At 44.2% G+C, this 24126-nt stretch overlaps 1 protein-coding gene across 2 annotated transcripts; it reads right to left on the bottom strand.

The window, feature by feature from the left end:
• Window positions 1-1990: 1990 nt before the first annotated feature.
• On the bottom strand, window positions 1991-22577 carry LOC120915311 (WAP four-disulfide core domain protein 2-like). 2 transcript variants are annotated; one of them, XM_040325692.1, is made up of 4 exons: window positions 22452-22577; window positions 17973-18095; window positions 12316-12438; window positions 1991-2172 (listed from the first exon to the last, which is right to left on the bottom strand). In XM_040325692.1, the coding sequence occupies exons 1-4, from the start codon at window positions 22534-22536 to the stop codon at window positions 2006-2008; spliced, it is 498 nt and encodes a 165-aa protein (XP_040181626.1). In that variant the 5' UTR covers window positions 22537-22577; the 3' UTR covers window positions 1991-2005. The 2 variants fall into 2 exon arrangements, with proteins under 2 accessions (XP_040181626.1, XP_040181627.1); XM_040325693.1 differs by lacking the exon at window positions 1991-2172 and adding an exon at window positions 8541-8784 and having other exon boundaries at window positions 22452-22571.
• Between the last annotated feature and the right edge of the window lie 1549 nt (window positions 22578-24126).

Consider the following 24126-nt stretch of genomic DNA (forward strand, 5'->3'; position numbering starts at 1 on the left):
CAAAACCCCAAAGTCTCTCCTCTCTTCTTGCACCCAGCTCCCCTGGCATGCTTCCTCCAGATACCCACTGTGACTCACTCACGACCTTCTCCTGCCCTGATTCCATGGTAAAGAACTTAAACAGACATGCGTACCGACTGCTTCTCTGGCTCCTCTGTTCCAGGACACCTCCTCCATGGCCGTGTAAGGATGAGGCTCCCTCCCAGCTCCCGAGCTCCTCTGCCGAGGCGCGCACCCCCCAGATGGGGGTGGGGCTCCTGTTTGCATCCTAACACTGCATTCTTCACATCTCACAGTTGACAACTCACCTCCAGTGGGCTGGACCCGAGCTTATAAAGGAGGCCTGCCCCCTGCCAATTCCAATTGGGGATTGGTCAGGACTCGTCACATGAGCTCCCTGTCACTCCAATTCCCAGCCCTGCCCCTCTTCCAGAACATTCTCCCTGGAAGCAGAGGAGGCACCCAAGAACTGAAGCACAGGTGGTCACACCCACTGCTACACTAACCACTCCCTGCCCCCAGATCAAAAACAATCAGGCCTAGCCTGAAGCATAGGCTTGCCTAAATGTACCTGCCTGGCACCTACCATAACAAAATTCCTCACTTCGAGCACCTACCTATGGTAGAGGGTGCTACATTCACACCCACCAATTTACAGCTGGTCCCCAGCTGTGGAAAAAAGTGCAAATTTTCAAAAATACCTCCTGGGCCCATGAGTAAGGCCATCCCATAATATAGGTTGGATGGGAGAAAACTTGGACAGGGCTATGCACAAATAATTTAAGTACAAAAATATAATATGTACATATTGGTCACATATTCACACTGTACATTGTTTGAGCATAGAATCCTAACTACAGGTCCCTGCAGCTAGGTGCATACAAGTGGAGTCAGAGCATTGCTCCCTCAGGAGGAATACTCTGCCTCACACAGGTCTTCATCTGTTCCCATGGTGGAGATGGACAGCCATCCCATCCGTGGCGTTCCTAAAAGAAGACACAAACAACAAAAACACACATCCTATCTGTACATTCCTAACTATACAATGCCACTCATCGTATCCCCCAAATTTGGGGTCTCTGTTACCCCTGGTCGCCAAGCTTCAACCCTCAAAGTCAATCTCTTTTTTGGGGGGCAAAGGGGCCTATCTTGATTAAGGGACCTGAAGCTGCAGCTCCAATAGCCCCTATGTTAATTCCAGCCATGCTGAGAGGGGATTACTATCTTCTCAGTGGCAAACCTTTTTTGCATTTACAACTGGTCATGTATTTCCCTGTCTTGTCACCCACCCAAGAGGGATCTAGGGGAACTTCCTGAGAGCACAGCCAGACATACATGCATAGTGGAAGGAAACTCTTCTCCTGGATGGAGGGGCCCCTCCTTAAGTGGCAGGCAGCAAGAGGTTTGGCAGGGACAGTACACCTATCAATGCCCATCCATGCCAGTCAGTGCCCACCTATCAGTGCTCTATAGTGCCACCCATAAGTACTCATCAGTGCAGCCTTTCAGTGCCCATCTGTGTCGCCTTTGAATGCCCATCAGTGTCGCATCATCAGTGCCACCACATTGGTGGCCGTCATTACCGCCTTAGTGCATGTCAGTGCAGCCTCATCAGTTCCCATCAGTGAAGTTTTCTTATTTACAAAATGTTATAACAGAAACAAAGAAAAACTTTTTTTTTTGAAAATTTTCAATTGTTTTTTTATTTGTTTAGAAAAAAATATAAACCGCAGAGGTGATCAAATACCACCAAAAGAAAGCTCTATTTGTGGGAACAAAATGATAAAAATGTTGTTTGGGTACAGTCTAGAATGGCCGCGCAATTAAACAGCGACTGTGCTGAAAGCTGAATATTGGCTTGGGCAGAAGGGGGGAAAGTGCCTGGTATTGAAGTGGTTAATTGAACAAGCTGATTGGCTGCCATGCACAGCTGCACCAGATTTTGCACTCTTTTAGGAAATCAACCCCTCTGTCTCGGCCTTAGAGATCCCTGCATCAACATCGCTTATGTTGCTGCAGGGATCTGTCCATTTCTTTTTAATTCAACTCGTTGGTTGAATGAAAAAAGCAGAGGGTAGCAATTCACACTATAGCTACTGATACATGGAAGGGAAGTAGTGACCTCTTGTGGTGAACAGTATGTATCATCCTTTGAGCTGGAACAGCAATATACAGTGTAGATAAAAAAAAAAAAAAAGATATCCACGCTAGTGGTAAATAAAACAGTTGCTGAATAGAAACAAATGATATATCAAATATAAATAAAGTGATGATAAATGATATCAATAAAAAATATATACATCAATATAAGGTAAGGTAATTTATAGTTAACGTCCCTAAAGAGTCAAACAGGTGCACAGTGAAATGTACTGGTAAAAATACTGTAGATGTGAAAAACTGTGGATAAAAAGTCCCATTCAAACTTTATTGAATCCAACAATACGATTTTAAATCATATTAAAAATGGGAAGCAAAACAAGGAAGAGGATATCAACCTCCATTGAAAAAACAGTTGACAACTCACTCCATATACAACCCCAGAGGGATATGTATTCTAATGCCGCGTACACACGACCGTTTTTCATGACGTGAAAAAATGCAACTTTTTTAATTGGTCATTAAAAACGATCGTGTGTAGGCTCCAGAGCATTTTTCTCTACGTGAAAAATGGGCATTAAAAATTTACACACGGTCGGAATTTCCGATGGAAAAAGTCCGTCTGACATTTTTCATCGGAAATTTCGATCTTGTGTACGAGGCAAAACAAGCCATTCGTATTTCAAGTGGAAGATTCTCCTTACTTCTAAAAGCCCTTCCCAACTGTACCAAAATCTACCAGGACAAGTTTTGAATGGACCTTGGTTTTTATGTAATTTGTGGTGGTTGAGATACTCTTAGGCTGCATTCACACCTGAACGCGGCGTATTGTACCGCAATTTGCCGCGACAAATTGCAGCGTTTCGTCCCGCGATTTGCTGCTAAAAAGGGTGTTTTTTAGCCTAAAATACGTCAGAGGGGTGATTAAACATTGTCGGCTATGCCGAACGCCGAAGCCGCCTGAAAAAAAGGGTCCGGGACTTGTTTTGAGCTTCAGGCGTACGGCGTTTCGGCGTTCGGCGTGGAGATGTGAACCCTCTCCATAGCCGACAATGTTAAATCACCCCTCCAGCGTATTGCAGGCTGCAATAGTGTCGGGCGTAAAAACGCCTAGGTGTGAATGGAGCTTTAGGGCTAGTTTACATTAGTGTTGGGTCGCTCTTCAGAGAGTACTTGACAAGCAGTGAGGAGGAGATATCTTTCCTTCTCACCACCTGCTTTAACCCTTTGCACCCCACACTAGTACACCATAACCATGTGCATTGTACTCAGTCGCAAGGTAACCTCATTCAGTTGAATAAGTCAGGTTCAGTGGGCGACACACATCCGCTGCCTTTGCAGCTAAAGAAGAGCGGTTGAGGGCAGTAAAAACACATCTCAACCCCATGGTTTTATCACTCCCCTCACTAGTGTAAACAAGGCCTTGGTGTTGCAATTGCTTTCATAATGTCTTGATTAACCACTTCTCTACTTTGGGTGTTTTTCAGATTTGGCGTTTACAAGACTAAAACATTTTTTATTTGCTAGAAAATTACTTAAAACCCACAAACATTATATATTTTTTTTTCTAATACCCTAGAGAATAAAATGGCGATCATTGCAATACTTTTTGTCACACCATATTTGCGCAGCGGTCCTACAAGCGCACTTTTTTTGGAAAAAAATCACTTTTTTGAATTAAAAAATAAGACAGCAATACATTTGGCCCAATTTTTTTATATATTGTGAAAGATAATGTTACGCCGAGTAAAATGGTACCCAACATGTCACGCTTACAAATTGCGCCCGCTCGTGGCATGGCGTCAAACTTTTACCCTTAAAAATCTCGATAGGCGACGTTTAAAAAATTCTATAGGTTGCATTTTTTGAGTTACAGAGTAGGTCTAGGGCTATAATTATTGCTCTCGCTCTAACGATCGCGGCGATACCTCACTTGTGTCGTTTGAACACCGTTTTCATATGCGGGCGCTACTCACGTATGCGTTCGCTTCTGCGCACGAGCTCGTCGGGACGGGGCGCTTTAAAATTTTTTTTTTTTTCTTATTTATTTTTATATATTTTATTATTTTTTACACTGAAAAAAAAATTATCTGCCGCGGAGACCGCCGTTATCGTTACCAGAACCGCTGACAGTAAAGATAGATACCTCGGTTGTGGCAGCAGCTGCTGCCGTTACCGAGATATGTATCTTTAAAGTGCCGCCGTATAAAGTCGTACAGCGGTCTGGAAGTGGTTAAAGTGCTAGGAAAGGCTAAAGTTGTGTTTAACCACTTGCTTACTGGGCACATATACCCCCTTCCTGCCCAGGCGAAATTTCAGCTTTCAGCACTGCGACGCTTTAAATTAAAATTGCGTGGTCGTGCGACGTGCCTTCCAAACAAAATTTACGTCCTTTTTTTCCCACAAATAGAGCTTTCTTTTTGTGGTATTTGATCACCTCTGCGTTTTTTATTTTTAGCGCTATAAACAAAAAAAGAGCGTAAATTTTGAAAAAAAAAAAACCACAATATTTTTTACTTTTTGCTATAATAAATATTCCATTTAAAAAAAAAAAAATCTCAGTTTAGGTCGATACGTATTCTACATATTTTTGGTTAAAAAAAAAAAATCGCAATTAGCGTATAGTGATTGGTTTGCGCAAAAGTTATAGTGACTACAAAATAGGGGATAGGATTCTGACATGTTTTTTATTATTTTTTTTAACTAGTAATACGGCGATCTGCGAATTTTGTCAGGACTGCGATATTGCGGCGTACACATCGGACACTTTTGACACATTTTTGGGACCATTCACATTTATACAGCGATCAGTGCTAAAAAAATGCATTGATTACTGTATAAATGTGACTGGCAGGGAAGGGGTTAACACTAGGGGGTGAGGAAGGGGTTAAATGTGTATCCTGGGTGTGTTCTAACTGTGTGGGGGGAGGGGGGTGACTGGGGGAGGTGACCGGTGACCGATGTACAAGGGACATAACATCTGTCTCCTCTCCCTGACAGGACGTGGAGCTCTGTGTTTACACACAGAGCTCCACGTCCCTGGCTCTGTCATTGCCGATCACCGGTACCTGGCAGACATCGCGGCCGACAGGCACGCGCATCGGCATTTCGGGGACGCGCCGGGCACGCGCGCGCCGCGGCGGCGTGCCCCCCAGTGGCCGGAGGACCCGAGGACGTCATATGACGTCCTCCTGGATTTACAGAGCCACCGTGAGGCCGTCTTTTGACTATGGCCCGGGGCTCAAGTGGTTAACTAAAATAAAAAAAGGAGGTTATACGTACCTGCTTTGTGCAACAATATTGCACAAAGCGGCCCCTTAACTTTCTTTTGGCGGTTGCCTGAAAGTGCTTCTTCCTGTGGGTGCCTGCAGAGCCAGCTCTAGGGGCACCCATTCAGGTACGTTCCTGTGTGTGTCCACAGACACACACAGCACTGGACAACCCCCACAGGACTCTTACTGACAGCAGCAGAAGCCTCATGCCGCTTACACACGGTCGTTTTTTGTGATGAAATAAAACAACGTTTTTTATCATGAAACAAAACGACGTTTTTCAAACTTCATTTTAAAAAAACGACGTTTTTCAAACTTCATTTTAAAAAAACGACGTTGCCCACACACCATCGTTTTTTCAAAATGCTCTAGCAAAGCGCGGTTACGTTCAGCACGTACGACGGCACTCTGTTCCATTCAAGCTCCCGTCATAACTTGCTTCTGAGCATGCGCGGGTTTAAAAACGTTGTTTTAAATGTTGTTTTACCCACACACTATGATTTTTTATGACACAAAAAACAACGTTTTGAAAAACGACATAAAAAATTGAAGCATGCTCGAATTTTTTTTTTGGCGTTTTTCACAAGACATAAAACAACGTTTTCCCCACACATGGTCATTTTAAATGACGTTTTTAAAAATGACGTTTTTTTTTCATCACAAAAAACGACTGTGTGTATGCGGCCTGAGGCCCCGTACACACGACAGAGGAACTCGACGTGCTTGGCACGTCGAGTTCCTCGGCGAGTTCAGGGATGAAGCCGCCGAGGAGCTCGGCGGGCCGCCTTCTCCCATAGAACAACGAGAAAATAGAGAACATGTTCTCTATTTTCTCGTCGAGCTCCTCGGCGGCTCCATCGAGCCAAAACTGTACAGACGACAGAGTTTCTCGGCAGAATCCGGGTTTTGACCGAGTTTCTCGGTGAATTCTGCCGAGAAACTCTGTCGTGTGTACGGGGCCTGAGACTTCCGCTGCTCTCAGAGTCTCCTGTGAGACCAGGAAGTCAGTGGAGTGGTGCTGCAGATGGGCCAGCACTGGGAACATTAGAGGAGACAGGTAAGTGTTTAGGAACGAGGGGGGAGAGGGGGAAACAGGTAGTTGGGCATTTTTTACCTTAGTGCTGGGATTGCACAAAAGGGAAACTACACTGCATCTGAGCACTACAAACCAAAAACACTATTTAACCACTTGCCTACAAGGCACTTTTACCCCCTTCCCGCCCAGGCCAATTTTCAGCTTTCAGAATTTGAATGACAACTGCGTAGCCATGCAACACTGTACCCAACTGAATTTTTTATCTTTTTTTTTTTTAGACAGATGAAGCTTTCTATTAGTAGTATTTAATCACCACTGGGCTTTTTTATTTTTTGCTAAACAAATGAAAAAAGGCAGAAATTTAGAAAGAAAAAAACAATCTTTGTTTTGCAAATAAGTAATTTTTCTTTTTCACTCATGTGCGCTAATGAGGCTGCACTGATGAGGCGGTGTCCTAACGTTCTTGTTCCACCATCTGAGAAGTTCCACAACCGACTGCGCAGACTCTGGGCATGCGCAGTAACAGGCTACGGGCAGGCTACGGAAATAGCCGAACGCAACAGCTGATCGTCAGCTGTTAGGCCCCGTACTCACGACCAAACATGTCTGCTGAAACTGGTCCGCGGACCAGTTTCAGCAGACATGTTTGGCCGTGTGTAGGCACGAGCGGACCATTTTCGGGCGGATCGGACAGGTTTCCAGCGGACAACTGTTTCCTGGACTTGCTTTAAAACAGTCCGCTGGAAACCTGTCCCCCCGACATGTACGGTCGTCTGTACAGACCTCCTGTACATGTCCGGCCGCCCGCCATCCCTCGCATGCGTCGAATGACTTCGACGCATGCGTGGAAGCATTTAAAAGGCAGGCCCGCCCACGTCACCGCATCATTGTCGCGGCGACACCGCGGACACGCCCCGCGTATTGTTTACGCGCGGAGTTCTGTTCGATGGTGTGTACAGCCATCGAACAGAAGTCCCCGGGCAGACATGTCCGATGAAAACGGTCCACGGACCGGTTTCAACGGACATGTCTGCTCGTGAGTACAAGGCCTTAAGAGGAACAAATACCATAGCTGGAACCAGCTCGGCAGATCACTCCCTTCTGCAAACTTGGTGTACGGTGTCTTAACGTTCTTGTTCCACCATCTGAGAAGTTCCACAACCGACTTCGCAGACTCTGGGCATGCGCAGTAACAGGCTACGGGCAGGCTACGGAAATAGCCGAACGCAACAGCTGATCGTCAGCTGTTAAGAGGAACAAATACCATAGCTGGAACCAGCTCGGCAGATCAGCGGCACTGATAGGCTGAAATGATTAGGAGGCACTGATAAGGTGTAACTGATAGGCGGGACTGAAGGGCACTAATATACTGCACTGATGGTCACTAATAGGTAGCACTGATAGTATGCACAGATGGAAACTGATTGGCACTGATGGGGCTGAACTGATCATCAGGCACTAATCACAGGATAGCCGGTTATCAGCTTTCCTTTCACAGTGATAGTGCTGAGGAAAAGAGACAATGTTTACATGTTATGAGATGTGTTTGGACACAGCTGATAACATAATAAACACAAAGTGCAGGGGTGCAAGGTTCTGGTAGGGTGTCAATAGACGCTCCCATAATTAGATGACCATGCTATAGCCATCTTTCGGCTATTCCGCGGTCGGCAAGTGATTGATTTATTTTAAATGTTCAAAGCAAGTTCATTCATATCTATGCTCTATTTTGCTGAGTAATCACTTTGAAAAACACCCCCTAGAATTCTTGGCTGTGGCCATCTTGAGTAAGGGCAGATGATTCATGTAGCATTTGCATCTTGGGATCCATCTGCCCTAGGAAACCCATTTGCTTAGGCCGGGAAACCAGGAAGTAACTAAAGAAATTTAAAAAAACAAACAAAAAAAACAAGTAAATATGATATACCTTGCTATCTATGTACTAATGCTAACAGAATACAGATTAAAATGGCCAATGTTGATTGAAGGAGTGAAGTTCCACTTTAGGTTATTTTCGTTTTTTCGATTTTAGAACCATTTTAAGTGAATGATGCTAAATTGCACATTGGCTACACAACACATGCTATGGTAATTACTGATTGAGCGATCAATCAATCAATCACATGAGACAAGCATATATAACAAATTCTTTATTTGTACATTTATTGACTGGTCTTTTTAAGGCAGTGCCATTGCATCATTTGTGGACCAATTAATTCATTGTTTTAGTCCAGCAGTTGAAAGGTAAGTAACGATAAACGGAATCTAGTGAATTGTGTTTATACAGCATGAAGAATACTTTGATTTATTTTTTTTGAAACGGACCATACATAGCCCAGGAAATTGGATTAGCAAAGTTTGCGAGTTTGCTGAACACTCCTGGAGATAAAGAAAGAAAAAAATCTGTGTTACAGAGACCATGTGTTATGTATAAGTCCACAATCCTGTAAAGGTATATTTTATGGAGATATATTATTTTTGACAGTCCAATATAAAATCACTTGAAAACACTCCTTTCTCCTGTGCAAATAAGCCTGACGCGATGCTCACCAGGAAACACAATACAGCAGCTCATGTACACAGTTGACTCCATCTTACACTTCTCTTTTCTCCAACTTTTCGCCAACTTCTATCCCCTTTTGCACACCATCACTGCTCTTATGGCATCATGGCGATTTTCCATGTTATCCTGGATTGGCTGCATTCATGCAGTCAAGGTGACCATGCTTCCAAAGATTTTATATTTCTTTCGGGAACCTGCCTGTTCGAATCCCTGCATTCTACTTACCTATCCTCCAGAACAGACTCCTCTCCTTCATTTGGGCATACAAGCATCCCAGGGTCTCCTGCTTCTCTTTGTATGTTCATAGATTGTGAGGCGGACTGGGTGTTCCAAATATTACAAAATATTACCATGCAGCCCAAATTTCCCAACTCACCAGGCTCCATTCAATATCTGACATCCCTCTATGGGTCCTCTTAGGCCCCGTACACACGACCCAACATGTCTGTTGAAACTGGTCCGCGGACCAGATTCAGCAGACATGTTCGGTCGTCTGTACACCCGAGCGGACAGGATTCCAGCGTACATTTCCCCGCCGGGCCTTTTTTCCAGCGGGCAAATATTTCCAAACTTGTTTAGAAAAAGCCCGCTGGAATCCTGTCCGTCGGACATGTTCGGTCGTCTGTACAGACCTACCGTACATGTCCGAGCGGCCGCCATCCCTCGCATGCGTCGAATGACTTTGACGCATGCGCGGAAGCATTGACCTTCCTGCGTCGCCGCGTCACCGCGTTGTCTGTCCGCGCGGATTGTCTCTCATTTCTGTCTGATGGTGTGTACAACCATCAGACAGAAATCTCCGACTGGACATGTCCGATGAAAACGGTCCGGCGGACCGTTTTCAGCGGACTGTCCGGTCGTGTGTACAAGGCCTTAGAGGTGCCTAACTGTGTGCCGGTCCCCATCTCCGCCCCCCAAATTGCGCCCCCCTTTCTGTCAGCCCCCTCATGGCCCATGAAACTTTGGTATTCAATACGGTACTCCAGTAACCTCATTGCTCTGTTCCTTCCACTACTCCCTCTCTTGAATAACCCCATGTTCCCACCAGGTCTAGAACAACCACATGTATTTTCTTGGTGGCCTGCCCATGGGTTCTCACCAGTGTTGCTCATCTTCCTTTAAAAAAGTAATTAGTTACAGTTACAAATTACTTGTCCGAAAAAGTAATTGAGTTAGTGACTCAGTTACTACATTGAAAAAGTAATTAGTTACGCAAAGTAACTGTGACTTTTTTTTAATATTCTACTATTCTATCTATTCACACTGCACACTGAATCTATATTGTACAGTATTGCTGGGCAGGTGGAGTGTGATGATGATGTTAATAATTGTACACAGTATTGCATTTGCTGGGCCTGCCTGGGCATGTGGAGCGGTCCTGTGGAGTGTCAGTGACACTCCACAGGACCGCTCCACATGCCCAGGCAGGCCCAGCAAATGCAATACTGTGTAAAATTATTAATATCATCATCACACTCCACCTGCCCAGCAATACTGTACAATATAGATTCAGTGTGTGTGCAGTGTGACACTCAACCGGACCGCTCCACATGCCCAGTCAGGCCCAGCCCCAGCAAATGCAATACTGTGTTAATTAATTATTTATATCAACTCCACCTGCCAGTGCCCAACTGCCCACTGCCCAGGCTGCGTCAGCAATATACTGTACATCATAAAAATATATATCAGATTCAGCGTGCACTGCAGCCACTCACTAGGCCGCTCTTCCCCCCCCTCCCAGTTCCAATCTGATGCCGCTCGCCTCGGCTCCTCACCTGTCGGTGCACTGCTGGCGCTCGAGTCTCAGGTGAGGTGAGTATCCCCAGAGTCCGGACCGGTGGTGGACGGTGGAGTGGAGCCTCCTCGGGGGCCAGGGGGGATTGTGGGCGGCTGTCGGCTGAGGTGAGGAGGTGAGCCAGACTGAGACTCACTCACTCCCTCGTGACACTTCACTCACACCGACACTGCTGCAGGGGGGCGGCCGGGTGGGAGACTCCAGGCGCGTGCATGCGCCAGGCCAGCGCCTCCCACGACAAGTCACGACGTCGATGACACATGAACCGGCTGGTGGCGACGAATCGAATCGCGATGTGACCCTCCATCCAATCACAGGCCAGCTCCATCCCGCCCTGACAGAGTGACAGTGACACTGATGTGTCACAGTCTGAGACATGACCCCCTCAGTCAGAGTCTGCCCAGACTTCCCCCCCCCCCCCGCGCACTCTAAGTAATTTCGGTAACGCCGCCCAGTAATGGGAATGGCGTTGCAGAGAGGGAAAGAGTAATCTGGTAGATTACTCGTTACCCTCAGGAGGCCCATCGTTACGTAACGGCGTTTATTTAAACGCTGTTACTTACAACACACACAGGTTCATCACTTTCTTAGTTCCCGCACTTTCCCCACAAAGCACCTCCAGCTGAGCTCTTTTGCCATCTTCAGCGGCGGCACTTCCCTCCAACACCATGACACCTTCCCGTACCAAAAGACTGCCTTCAAACGTACCTGTCTGCACTGTCCAGGTGCCCTGAACACCCTTTCTGGAATTTACTCCTCACTCCAGGCCAACGGCACCTCAACCTCCCTCTCCTATCTGCTCCAATGGGAACAAGACCTGTCCCACATTGACCTTCTAGACTAGAGTAAAGCCTGGTCCAGCATAGCGAAATGCTTCTTTAACACAGCCACATCGGAAGCTGTCTACATGGTCCTCCTTCACTGTTACTGGGTTCCAGCCCGCATTGCCAAGTCAAACCCATCCCATAATGATAGATGCTTCAGGGGGTGCCATTTTAAAGCCACCAACTCTTTATCAGTGGTGGTTAGCTGTACTTTAAACGCCCCTCCCAAAAACAATCCCACAGAATTATTGGTAAGTGGCATTATACCCAAAAAGCAATCCCACAGTAATTGATAGTCATATTAAACCATTAATTCATTCCATAAATTCTTTGTACTTCCTTTCCTCTGCTGTAAGAAGGAGGGCCGGGCTCAGCAACGCAAACACTACCACATTCTTTACATTGGTGTTCACTGTGATTGGTCATCACAGTGATCACATGGTACATAGCTTCTCCTGTCGGCACTGTGCCTTTAGCCTATGTTCTGCGCTGTCTAATGACGGTGGGAGCAGCGGCTTTGTTTATGCAACAACCTAAACAGGAAGGATGTACGGGTACAGCCATCAGCCCTAGTAAAGGTGCCACCTTCCGTAATTACAATTGCAGAGTGGAAAGTGAGGAGTCTTTCTATATTATTGATAAAGATGGTAGTGAAACCTGACAGAGCTTCTAACTCTTCCTCATTCTATTAAAAAAACATTTGTTCCCCCATTTTAATATATTCTTACCACCAATAGCGCATAGCTTGGAACACCCATTGCTACAGCACTTCCCATTTTGGCCACATTGCTTATCGGTTTGACACTGGTCCTGGACACCTTGACAACTGAGGGTAGTAGGTTTGGGGCATGCTGCAAGAAAGTGAAAATAAAATCATGAAAATAAATGTTCCTTTTGTACACCAGTGGATATATAGTACATATTAATATGGTAAATTGTGCCCCAAATAAAAATGTATGCAGTTAACAATTGAAACAGTCATACAGAGACCACAAAAACAGCGGCTATCATATTGTTTTATCTACTGTCCTGTGATTTCAATATCCACACATTAACAACAACAACAACAACCGGATTAATGTATTTTCTGGTATGTAGTGACAATTGCTGAGAGCAGTAGAGAGCGGTTGCACCGAGATCATTTAGGGCTCATTCACTTGGGAACTCAGCCCAGTACAGCATAAAGAGCCCTTTGTTCATTAGCGCTGAGCTGCTTGAAGGCACTTTGACAGGTAAGCATGGATGGCTTCATGGATCACGACACAAAGTCTGTGCATCTAGACCACTCACCTGCTGCAGCATGCCTGTCAAATGAGGAACAGCGGTGTCTGTACATAAAAGAAAGTATTTGCTAGAGATAAGTATGAAATGTTGTGAAGGTAAGATAGAGATATAGATGGCGGAAGGTGAGGAGTATAGTGGAGCAGCCAGGAGAGCTGAGAGCAAGGACCTGGTGAGGAATTGATAGATGTATCAGGGAGAGGGGTGACATGTTTTGTAGGAATAGACATAGCTTGTAAGAGGAGAGGAGTGTAATGAAGTCTCTTAAAGGGGAAATTAAGTCTCACCTTTCCGACAGAACCCCCCCCCCTTTCTACCACCTTTGTCAGTTTTTGTATTTGGGCGGGGGAGTGGCTACCTGGCTTTGATCGGTACTCCCTCCCACCTTCAGTTAGATCGGTTGATCCACCGGAAGTTCTCTTCAGCGGCGGCACTTCCCTCCAACACCATGACACCTTCCCGTACCAAAAGACTTTCTTAAAACCTGTCTGCACTGTCCAGGTGCCCCGAGCACCATTTCTGGAATTTACTCCTCACTCCAGGCCAACAGCACCTCAACCTCCCTCTCCTATGTGCTCAAATGGGAACGAGATCTGTCCCACATTGACCTTCTAGACTAGAGTAAAGCCTGGTCCAGCATAGCGAAATGCTTTTTTAACACAGCCACGTCGGAAGCTGTCTACATGGTCCTCCTTCGCTGGTACTGGGTTCCAGCCTGCATTGCCAAGTCAAACCCATCCCATAATGATAGATGCTTCCGGGGGTGCGGTCAGCAAGTTGATGAAATGCACATTTGGTGGTCCTGCCTCGTGGGATTTTGGTTCAGCCCAAAATGTAGAGTTTACTACCGCTTAATAGGGTAAGAGCTATAAAATAACATTCAAACCAATTATAGATTTGGGTTTTATTTTGTACAGCTTTAGCTTTTTTTTTATTTTTAGTGTCTGTGGAGATGGGCAACTATAAATTGGGGTTGGGTTAAAGTCATTGGGTTTGGAATGGAGTGCCTCCATTGACTTCTATTGAAATTTGCTACAAAGCTGCTATAAACATCATATGCATGTTTATGGTGCGGTCGCAAAGCGTCAAAAAATGACCACTAACATTGTAAAAAATAATATTTCACAGGGCTTTGAGAAGTGTCCCTTGATATGACTTGAAATCCTGTGCAACGCGTTTCTAACACACCCAAAATGCGCATTCATTTTATAGCGTTAAGGCACATTAAAGGCTGCAACGCGTTTCTAACACACCCAAAATGCGCATTCATTTTATAGCGTTAAGGCACATTAAAATGTTTAAAATGTAACAACTATAAGCACTTTCAAAGCCCATTCACACATTCTCTACACTAGATAAACACCAGTGGTCACTAGGATACATAAAAATCTAATTGTTTTCTATGTGTTTTGTTCACACTGCAATGCAGCTGGAAGTGTGTGATGCTGTAAAATGTAGGGTTGTCCCGATACCGATACTAGTATCATTATCGGGACCGATACTGAGCAAATGCTCCCGATGCTTCTGCCGATACTTATTTTTTTTCCCCCCCTCAGGTGACGAGAGGGTGCAGAGAGGGGGCGGAGAACGGGTGCAGAGAGGGGGTGGAGAGCGGGGGCTGAGAAGGGGTGGGGAGATAGCGGAGATCATTTTAATTGCTTAGAGGGGCGGAGAGCTAGCGGCAGAGATTGTGCTAACTGCTGAGAGTGGGCGGACAGGAGCGGAGAGGGGCTAAGAGTGGGCGGAGAGTGGGCGGAGATGGGCTGAGAGCAGGACGAGCAGGACGGACATCGTAGCAGGCAGCCCTCGGCAAATAAAAGATTGTGTGAAGTGACTATAGCTGAATACTGTCACTAGTAGGACACAGTAATGCACACTGTCACAGTTGCAAGCTATGTGCAGTTGCCAAAAGTAATTGCGTGCCGTGTGTCACTGTCTACTGCATTGCATGTTCTTTCTGTGTCAGTATGGAGTCACATAAAAAACAGAGAATTATCAATTGGACTTTAGGAATGTATAGTTTTATTATAAATAACATTGCTCATTTAAAAGAAATAGATCAATTTATTTATAGATCTGTATTTTTTATTTTAGATCCGATTTTTTTAAGCAAAGTTCAGTTTTGATAAGCTCAGCATGGCCCAGGGGGAGGGCAGAGCTGGGAGGGGGGGTGGGGGCTGCCTTTCTCTCATGAATAAGAAGATAAGAATTAACTCTTAAGGAGGACAGTGCCACCCGCTGACAGTTATTCTGTATTGCACCTATAGGGCCAGATTCACAAAGAGATACGACGGTGTATCTACAGATACACCATCGTATCTCTGACTTACACTGGTCCTATCTATGCGCCTGATTCATAGAATCAGATACGCATAGATAGGGCTAGATCCGACAGTGTTACAATGTGTAACACTGTCGGATCTTTTTTTAAATTTAAAAATGGCGCCGGGGTCGTTCCCGCTGATTTACGATAAATAATATGTAAATCAGCTAGATACGCAAATTCACGAACGTACGCAGACCCGTCGCAGTGTTCTTACGTTGTTTCCGTAGCGGTTTTCCGTCGTATACTTACCCCTTCTTTTATTAGGCGCAGCCAATGTTAAGTATAGCCGGCGTTCCCGCGTCGAATTTGAATTTTCCTACGTCGTTTGCGTACGCCGATTCACGAACACGCGCGTTGCAAGTCCCGCTCACGTCGCAACCACTGACGTCCTAGTGACGTCAGTGGGAGCAATGCACGCCGGGAAATTCCCCGGACGGCGCCTGCGCATTTAAATCGGCGCGGGAACGCGCCTGATTTAAATAGTACACTCCCCTAGCCGCGGAATTTGAAATCTTGCCGGGGGAGTTAGGATCCGCCGTCGCAAGTTTGGAGGTAAGTTGTTTGTGAATTAGCCACTTGCCTCCTAAACTTGCGGGAGCGGATCTTAATTCACGTAGATCGAGCGGATCTATAGATCCGCTGCGCTACGTGAATCTGGCCCATAGTGCTTAATAGAAGTTTAAAATCCAAAAAGCAGCATTGATTAATTTTCAACTCGCAAAATAGTGACCCCAATGAATGTTTTCGCTATCTGTAAAGGGGGATTCTTCCCACTGATCACATTTAAAAAAAGTATCGGTATTGGCGAGTACATGGAAAAAAGTATCGGTACTTGTACTCGGTCTTAAAAAAGTGGTATCGGGACAACCCTAGTAAAATGCAGCCGTAACATTTAGCCACAGCACACTGAGAGGCACCACATGTCACCAGACAGCAGTGCAGACACATAAATTAAATCTTTCAAAGGGAAGACAAATCTTCCAGTGGGGACACCTGTTCAAATCACAGCTAGAATTTTCTTCACTGTGGATTTTTTTTTTTTACTTCCTATTGGTTCCATGTGACAGGGAGGGAATGGAGATCGCCCTTTGGCTAGGTTCCCACTACTACAATTTGATTTTGATCCAATTTTCACTGCGATTATATACTGCAACTTGGTTGCGTTTTGGATGTGGTTTGCATATTCTGAGGGGCCAAAATCACGCTGGAATTGCACCAAAGTAGTACAGGGCTGGTATTGAGGGGGTTCAAAAATAAATGAAGGTATGTTTAGCCTTAAATGTCACCCATTAAAGTTTATTGCAAGTCTGTTATTAGTAGAATAAAGTTCCCTGGAGGATTACATTTCATTGCACTGAAATTGCATTGTGTACAATAGCTAGATGTCATGGATAAGCCCAAAACACTTTAACTTGCCCCCCCCCCCCAAAAAAAAGTCAGTGGGCCAGATTCTCGTATTTTTCCCGCGGCCATAGCGTAAGCCATTTACACTACGCCGCCCCAACTTACTGGAGCAAGTGCCATATTCCTCAAGCACTTGCTCCGTAGTTTGCGGAGGCGTAGTGTAAAAGGCCCGGCGTATCCCCGCGTATTTCAAAGGGGGCGGCTTATATTTAAATTAAGCGCGCCCCCGTGCCGATCGAACTGCACATGCGCCGGGCTAAAAATAGCCCAGTGCGCATGCTCCAGTTCTCGGCGGAAAACGTCAATGACGCCGACGTGTGCGTCATTGAAGTAAAGTCGTATTCAAGAACGACTTACAAAAACGACGTACCCGATGGGAAAAGACGACGCGGACCAGACGCCATACTTAACATGGCATACGTCGGACTGGCGTAAGGTTACCCCTCATATAGAAGGGGTAACCTTACGCTTACGACGTAAGCGACGGTTACGCAACGCGATTTCGTTTGGGAATCAGTTTATCAGGCTCATTTGCATAAACAAATGAGACCTGAACGTAAACGCCACCTAGCGGCCGGCGGCGAATTACATTTAAGATCCGACAGTGTAAGTGACTTACACCTGTCGGATCTAAAGCGTATCTATGCAAAAATGATTTTAGGAATCACTCGCATAGATACGCGGGTCAAAAAAGAGAGATACGACGGAGTTTGCTGAGATACTCCGTCGTAACTCTTCTGAGAATAAGGCCCAGTGTCAATTAAAGTCCCCTCCCAAAATAATCCCATAATCATTGGTGGTGAGTGGAATTTTAAAGCCACCAACTCTTTATCAGTGGTGGTTAGCTGTACTTTAAACACCCCTCCCAAAAACAATCCCACAGAATTGTTGGTAAGTGGCATTATACCCAAAAAGCAATCCCACAGTAATTGATAGTCAGTGGAATTTTAAACCATTAATTCATTCAATAAATTATTTGTACTTCCTTTCCTCTGCTGTAAGAAGGAGGGCCGGGCTCAGCAACGCAAACACTACCACATTCTTTACATTGGTGTTCACTGTGATTGGTCATCACAGTGATCACATGGTACATAGCTTCTCCTGTCGGCACTGTGCCTTTAGCCTATGTTCTGCGCTGTCTAATGACGGTGGGAGAAGCGGCTTTGTTTATGCAGCAACCTAAACAGGAAGGATGTACGGGTACAGCCATCAGCCCTAGTAAAGGTGCCACCTTCCGTAATTACAAGAGCAGAGTGGAAAGTGAGGAGTCTCTCTATATTATTGATAAAGATGGTAGTGAAACCTGACAGAGCTTCCAACTCTTCCTCATTCTATAAAAAAAACATTTGTTCCCCCATTTTAATATATTCTTACCACCAAAAGAGCATAGCTTGGAACACCCATTGCTACAGCACTTCCCATTTTGGCCACATTGCCTATCGGTTTGACACCGGTCCTGGACACCTGGACAATTACGGGCAGAAGGTATGGGGCATCCTGCAAGAAAGTGAAAATAAAATCATGAAAATAAATGTTCCTTTTGTACACCAGAGGATATATAGTACATATTAATATGGTAATATGTGCCCCAAATAAAAATGAATGCAGTTAACAATTGAAACAGTCATACAGAGACCACAAAAACAGCAGCTATCATATTGTTTTATCTACTGTCCTGTGATTTCAATATCCACACATTAACAACAACAGGATTAATGTATTTTCTGGTATGTAGTGACAATTGCTGAGAGCAGTAGAGAGCGGTTGCACCGAGATCATTTAGGGCTCATTCACTTGGGAACTCAGCGCAGTACAGCATAAAGAGCCCTTTGTTGATTAGTGCTGAGCTGCTTGAAGGCACTTTGACAGGTAAGCATGGATGGCTTCATGGATCACGACACAAAGTCTGTGCATCTAGACCACTCACCTGCTGCAGCATGCCTGTCAATTGAGGAACAGCGGTGTCTGTACATAAAAGAAAGTATTTGCTAGGGATAAGTATGAGATGTTGTGAAGGTAAGATAGAAATATAGATGGCGGAAGGTGAGGAGTATAGTGGAGCAGCCAGGAGAGCTGAGAGAAAGGACCTGATGAGGAATTGATAGATGTATCAGGGAGAGGGGTGACATGTTTTGTAGGAATAGACATAGCTTGTAAGAGGAGAGGAGTGTAATGAAGTCTCTTAAAGGGGAAATTAAGTCTCACTTTCCCGACAGAACCCCCCCCCCCCTTACCACCTTTGGCAGTTTTTGTTTTTGGGCGGGGGAGTGGGTACCTGGTTTTGATCGGTACTCCCTCCCACCTTCAGTTAGATCGGTTGATCCACCGGAAGTTCTCCTGTCCCCGTCCCCGCCCGCAACCTTCTGGGACACATCACAGGTTCCAGAAGGCTTCAGAGCCATTAACAAAGCTCAGCATGGCTCACGCATGCTCAATTGCCAGCTGGCTGTGAAGCCGCAGGGAGTCACGGCTGGCTGCCCACAGTTAACATACCAACGCTGAGGACCCGAAGACCAGTGAAGAAGCAGCTTGGGTGAGGATGGCACTGGGCAGGTAGGTGTTCCCTTATTAAAAGTCAGCAGCTACATTATTTGCATGTCCCTGCAACAAAGTATATATCGGCAAAACAAAGCGCCAAATGAGAATAAGATTGGGGGAACATATTCGAGAAATTAGGGAAAAAGACCCTGACAAACCGCTCGCAAAACACTTTGCCCAATTTCATAACGGCAAACTGAATGGGATGAGAGAGAAGGGTATTTATTCCCTCAATCTCTCACCTAGAAGGGGCGACTTTGATCAGATTTTATTACAGAAAGAAAAGATGTGGATATTCCGTCTCAATTCCCTCGCACCTCAGGGGTTAAACAGTGAACTCAATCTTCAACCATTTCTGCCCATGTAGGTTTTTTTGTTCCTTTGAGTGGATATATATTTAATATGTGTATTTACATGGGCAAGGATCAATGGACAAACGAAGTGTAATTTTTTTACCTATATATATGGTCTATGCCCTTTGGCTATGCAAGCGGTCAATGGATATACATATACCAGTGATCCACCTAATGTTCTCTGGATAATCTCTAATTGACACTTACCACTATCCCCCGCAGTTTAAATTGAATTATATACATGGTATGCAGCTGCCATTATTTGGCGACTGTAGTCTAAAACCCGTGGCTGGAATATGTTTATGAGGGTGTCACCTTCGTCTGCATAACCTGCAAATGGGCTCATAATATTACGCCCCGGGATCTTTTGTATCAATGGAATCGACAGTATATATATTATATACCGATCTACCCTCTAATAACATCAAATCTAAAATCTAAGAGAATTTGAAGCTAGGTTAACATACACCAATAAGAGCTTGATTCTAGCAACAAATATCATTACTATACTTTATTTTTTATTCTCTATTTTTTCCTTATATAATCAATATGGTAAGATTACTTGTAGAGGTTTAAAATATATGTATGGCTGTGATCTCGACAAAATAGTAATTCCTCTATTCCTATTTTCATCCCTATTTTCTGAATTTACTTTATTTTATTTTCACTTTTTCTTATTGCATTCGAATTGTCTCCTTGTCTATTAACCATATGCATTTGAGAATATTTATGCTTTTTTGGTCAAGCATTTTTCTCCAATTATGTTCACTCCTCTATGGATAAACCGTTGTCTGAGCAATTGACTGCTATATGAACATACGTGTCTATCAGAAACACATTTCCACACAATTATCCCCGTCCTTGTTTTTTCTTTTTCCTCTTCTCTAAATTGATTAATTTCCGATTGCAATCAGGGAAGGACACTACAAAGAGGAAATCCCTGACTTGCATCGGCACGCCCAGATGGAGCTATGCAATAACTTGCGAAACTAGTCGGCGAGAACCCCCGGCTATCCGGTTGTTACACAGACCTCTTTTAGAGTCCGAGGATAAGTCGAGAGCTGTTTTAGGATGCCAGACAGACCCAGGTTTAATTTAAACAAGTTTCCAGTTCAATAATATATAGAAACACTGAACAATTAATTCTGGAATATCAATAATTAAGACTACTATGGTGGTTGCTAAAAAAAAAAAAAAAAATTCTAAAAGCCCAATTAAAGTAAAACGAATAGATATTCAATCAATCACACAATCCATGTACGAAATGTAATAGTCATACTCGTCTCTGTACTTTCCTGTTATAGCAGTTGCACCATGCATCTATATAAGGCTGCACAGTCCAATAAAAACACAGCATTTGACCACAGAGCCACTTCCTTATCTCTTCCCTTGCACAACAAGCCTTTTGTGATGAGACTTGTTAAGAAGGGTGTACCTAGAGATGTATTAAATCAGCTTTTCTCAACCTGGGTTCTTCTGAGGTTTTTAGAGGTTCATTGAACAGTGGGTAGGGGCAGTTTAATCTCCTGTCTAACCCTCTATGAAAGGGGGCACTACATCGACCACCAGTGTAGGGGAGGGGGGGGGGGGTCTTTCTCCCAGTAAATATTTATCTAAGGGCACTTCTTCCACTGATGACCAATGTAAAGAAGAACCACACTGACCACCAATGTAAGTAGTCACTTCTCTGCTAATCACCAATGTAAAGGGCCACTACAATTTTTAATGTCTGCATTTCTTTTTTGGCTAATATTATTATTGATTTTATTTTATAATTATGACTTAAAATAATTTAATAATAGTGCAGGGGGGCTGCTAAAAATTATATGAGCTACCGGTGTTGGCTGCTCATGCAGGGCTCATGGGCGTCGCCCCCCATCCATGTGTCTGGCCCCCTAATCTACATGCGAGTGCCAAAGGAAAAAATAGTGTGTAGCGCTATGGTCAAAACAGTAAACAACAACAAAAATTGTGGTTCTGTATAAAAGCACAAAAGAATGGTGAACTGTAAAAATCCTGTAAAGAAATTACTATGTGCAACAAATGAAAAAAAGTCCAATATGTGCAATCATATAACATTGAGTCCATATAAACAGAAAACACCACGTGCAAAGATGGAGGAAATCTTGATTGTACTCCAATAAAGCAATCCGAAAGTGAATGATCACCGCCACCAATAGTAACAAATGGAGGCTTACCAGAGCAGGTGGACTTGAAATGACATATATCATACAAGTCAAAACAGGCTTAAAGTACCAGCCAAGGTACACGATATCAAGGAATACACCGTCCAGAGTTTCTGCTAGAAGCCCATTGCATTAGGGTGTGCACCCCAAAGCTCAAACACATATTCGTGTGTATGCGTATATTTACTGACGGTGTCATTAGAGCAGTGGATAGTGTCAGTAGGGTAGAAATTGGTGTCAGTAGGGTAGTGGATGGTGTCAGTAGTTTTTATTTTTATTATTTTAGTTTGTATTATTTTTTACAATTTTATTGGTTTATTTTTCCTTTTTTACCATTTTTCTAAAATAGGGGGAATGTGTGGCACATGGGGTTATTAGGGCATGCCCAGGCACACCTGGCACACCCTGTGCGCACGCCTATGATTGTATATAATTAGACATGGTTTCAAAACAAACAGAGAATGGATTTTTCCAAGGGAGACACAAACGGCAATAAAAACCTGAAAAGTTCTAACCCTTCAACACTCAACCCAAAGTGTAATGATAAAAAAGTTTATCTTTAGAAACACTTTGTCATGAATGAGTTACCCCGATGGCTGCAAATGCTGCTATTTTGCTGTTACTTGAAGTGGTGAATCATCATCATTATCATTACAGAACAAGTCCTGTTAAATATGACTAACTATTACCAGTTGTACACCATGACTTGGATAAACGAGAAGTGAGGACAGGGAGCAAAAGAATGAGTTTGAAACAACATATCCATTAATGCTTACCTGGCTTTCCTAAAAAGAACCCCGAAGCTTCTAAATGAAGAGTGGCAATAACACAGAAGATAAGCAGGTAACACAGTGGTCTCATTTTGGCTGCGTTGTATATTGTATGTACTATAATAAAATCATGAAGCTGTATTTATACTCTACTATATGACAGAAAGAAGGGAGTTGTCCGGATCCGATCCTAAAAAAAAAAAAGAGCTTTGCTGTTTTCTCTCAGTACTCCACCTGCACATTGTGTAATAAAAACACTGCATTAAAAAACACAATGTATGTAAATGATATACAGCGTTTAAAAAACAAAACAAAAAAAATACATATATGACCTTTTTTATATTTAAACGAAGAATATAATTACAACTTGAAGACATCAGGAGACACCCACCTCATCTAACCTGTTAATAGTGAAAGAAAAGAGTGTCTATCACACCCTTCTCCACCCTATTTAACAAGTAGAAAACAAGGGTGAGGTTAATAAAAGTGGGAGTTTATCTAGGTCAAATTGCCAACCCAGCGATGCCCAGGTAAATGGCACACATTGTTATTTAAACAATAATGAAAATCAGATTGATACGAGAGCTCAAAAAGTTACAGATAATGGTATTCATGGAGAACCTTGCTTTAGAACTGATATAACATCAACATAATTCAGCATTTGCAATCCTTTTTAAAGGCTTAAAAATCACAGAAATAATTTTAGGAAAAGATATTAGCCTTCCCACTCCACCCTAAAGTCTCCCCTTACTGAGGACACTAATTGGTTAGGTCCTACAGCCCTAGAGATGCTGCTAATTGGTATGAGAGAGTAACCTCATTTGGCCCGACCTAGAGTATACGGGAAGACAGGAGAGGGGTGCTGTCTCAAAAATATTCCAATTGCACACCTTCCTGGAGAGTGGCCGATGAGAAAAGAGGGTGCTGAAGCGATCACCAGCTGGGAACTGGAAAAGCCCTCTTTTGCCATCCAAGATATTCCACACCAAGAGTCCCAACTCAAATATACAAAAATCTGCAATCTTGTAGCTGGAAGAGCAATTTATCTGGATCCTTATTCTTTCTCATCATCCAAACTACACTGTAAATAATATAAAATAAAAAAACGGCAACGTTTTCCCAGACTGTTCACTCACCAGCCCACCCAGCTGACTTTCCTGGAGAACTCCTGGATGTGCTGACTCTCTCCCGCTGTCCTCACACTTGCTCCCGTGCATCCAGGAAAGGATTCCTCTGTGTGATGTAGAGGGTCCCTCCAGCACCCAAGCCCAAGGTCCAGGGTCACCTCCCCCAGACTAGGAGGCACCCTCAAGGGCCACCGACAGCCTTCTCAGCACTCCTTCTCCATCTCCCACCCGACTTCCCCTGCTGGAATGACTCATGAGGTACCTGCCCCTTGCAAGTCTATTTTGCTGAGGATTGACTGGGGCACTCATCAATACTTCAAGGAGCTCCTCCTAAACTCCACCCTCTACTCCTGGAAGCTTCTCCAAGATTCCAGAAAGCAGGGAGATTTACCAGAGGTAATATTTGCTGGGTCATCCAGCCTCTCCAAGTCACTCAGCCCTGACCCAGATTGAACCCAGGCTTGGCTGTCAGCCAAGCCAAATTTAATTACACTAACATTTATATACACTAGCACCTAGCTAAAGGGTGCTACACTGACATGTGCCTGTTATAC

The sequence above is a fragment of the Rana temporaria genome, chromosome 10, assembly GCF_905171775.1.
Source record: "Rana temporaria chromosome 10, aRanTem1.1, whole genome shotgun sequence".
Taxonomy (NCBI): domain Eukaryota; kingdom Metazoa; phylum Chordata; class Amphibia; order Anura; family Ranidae; genus Rana; species Rana temporaria.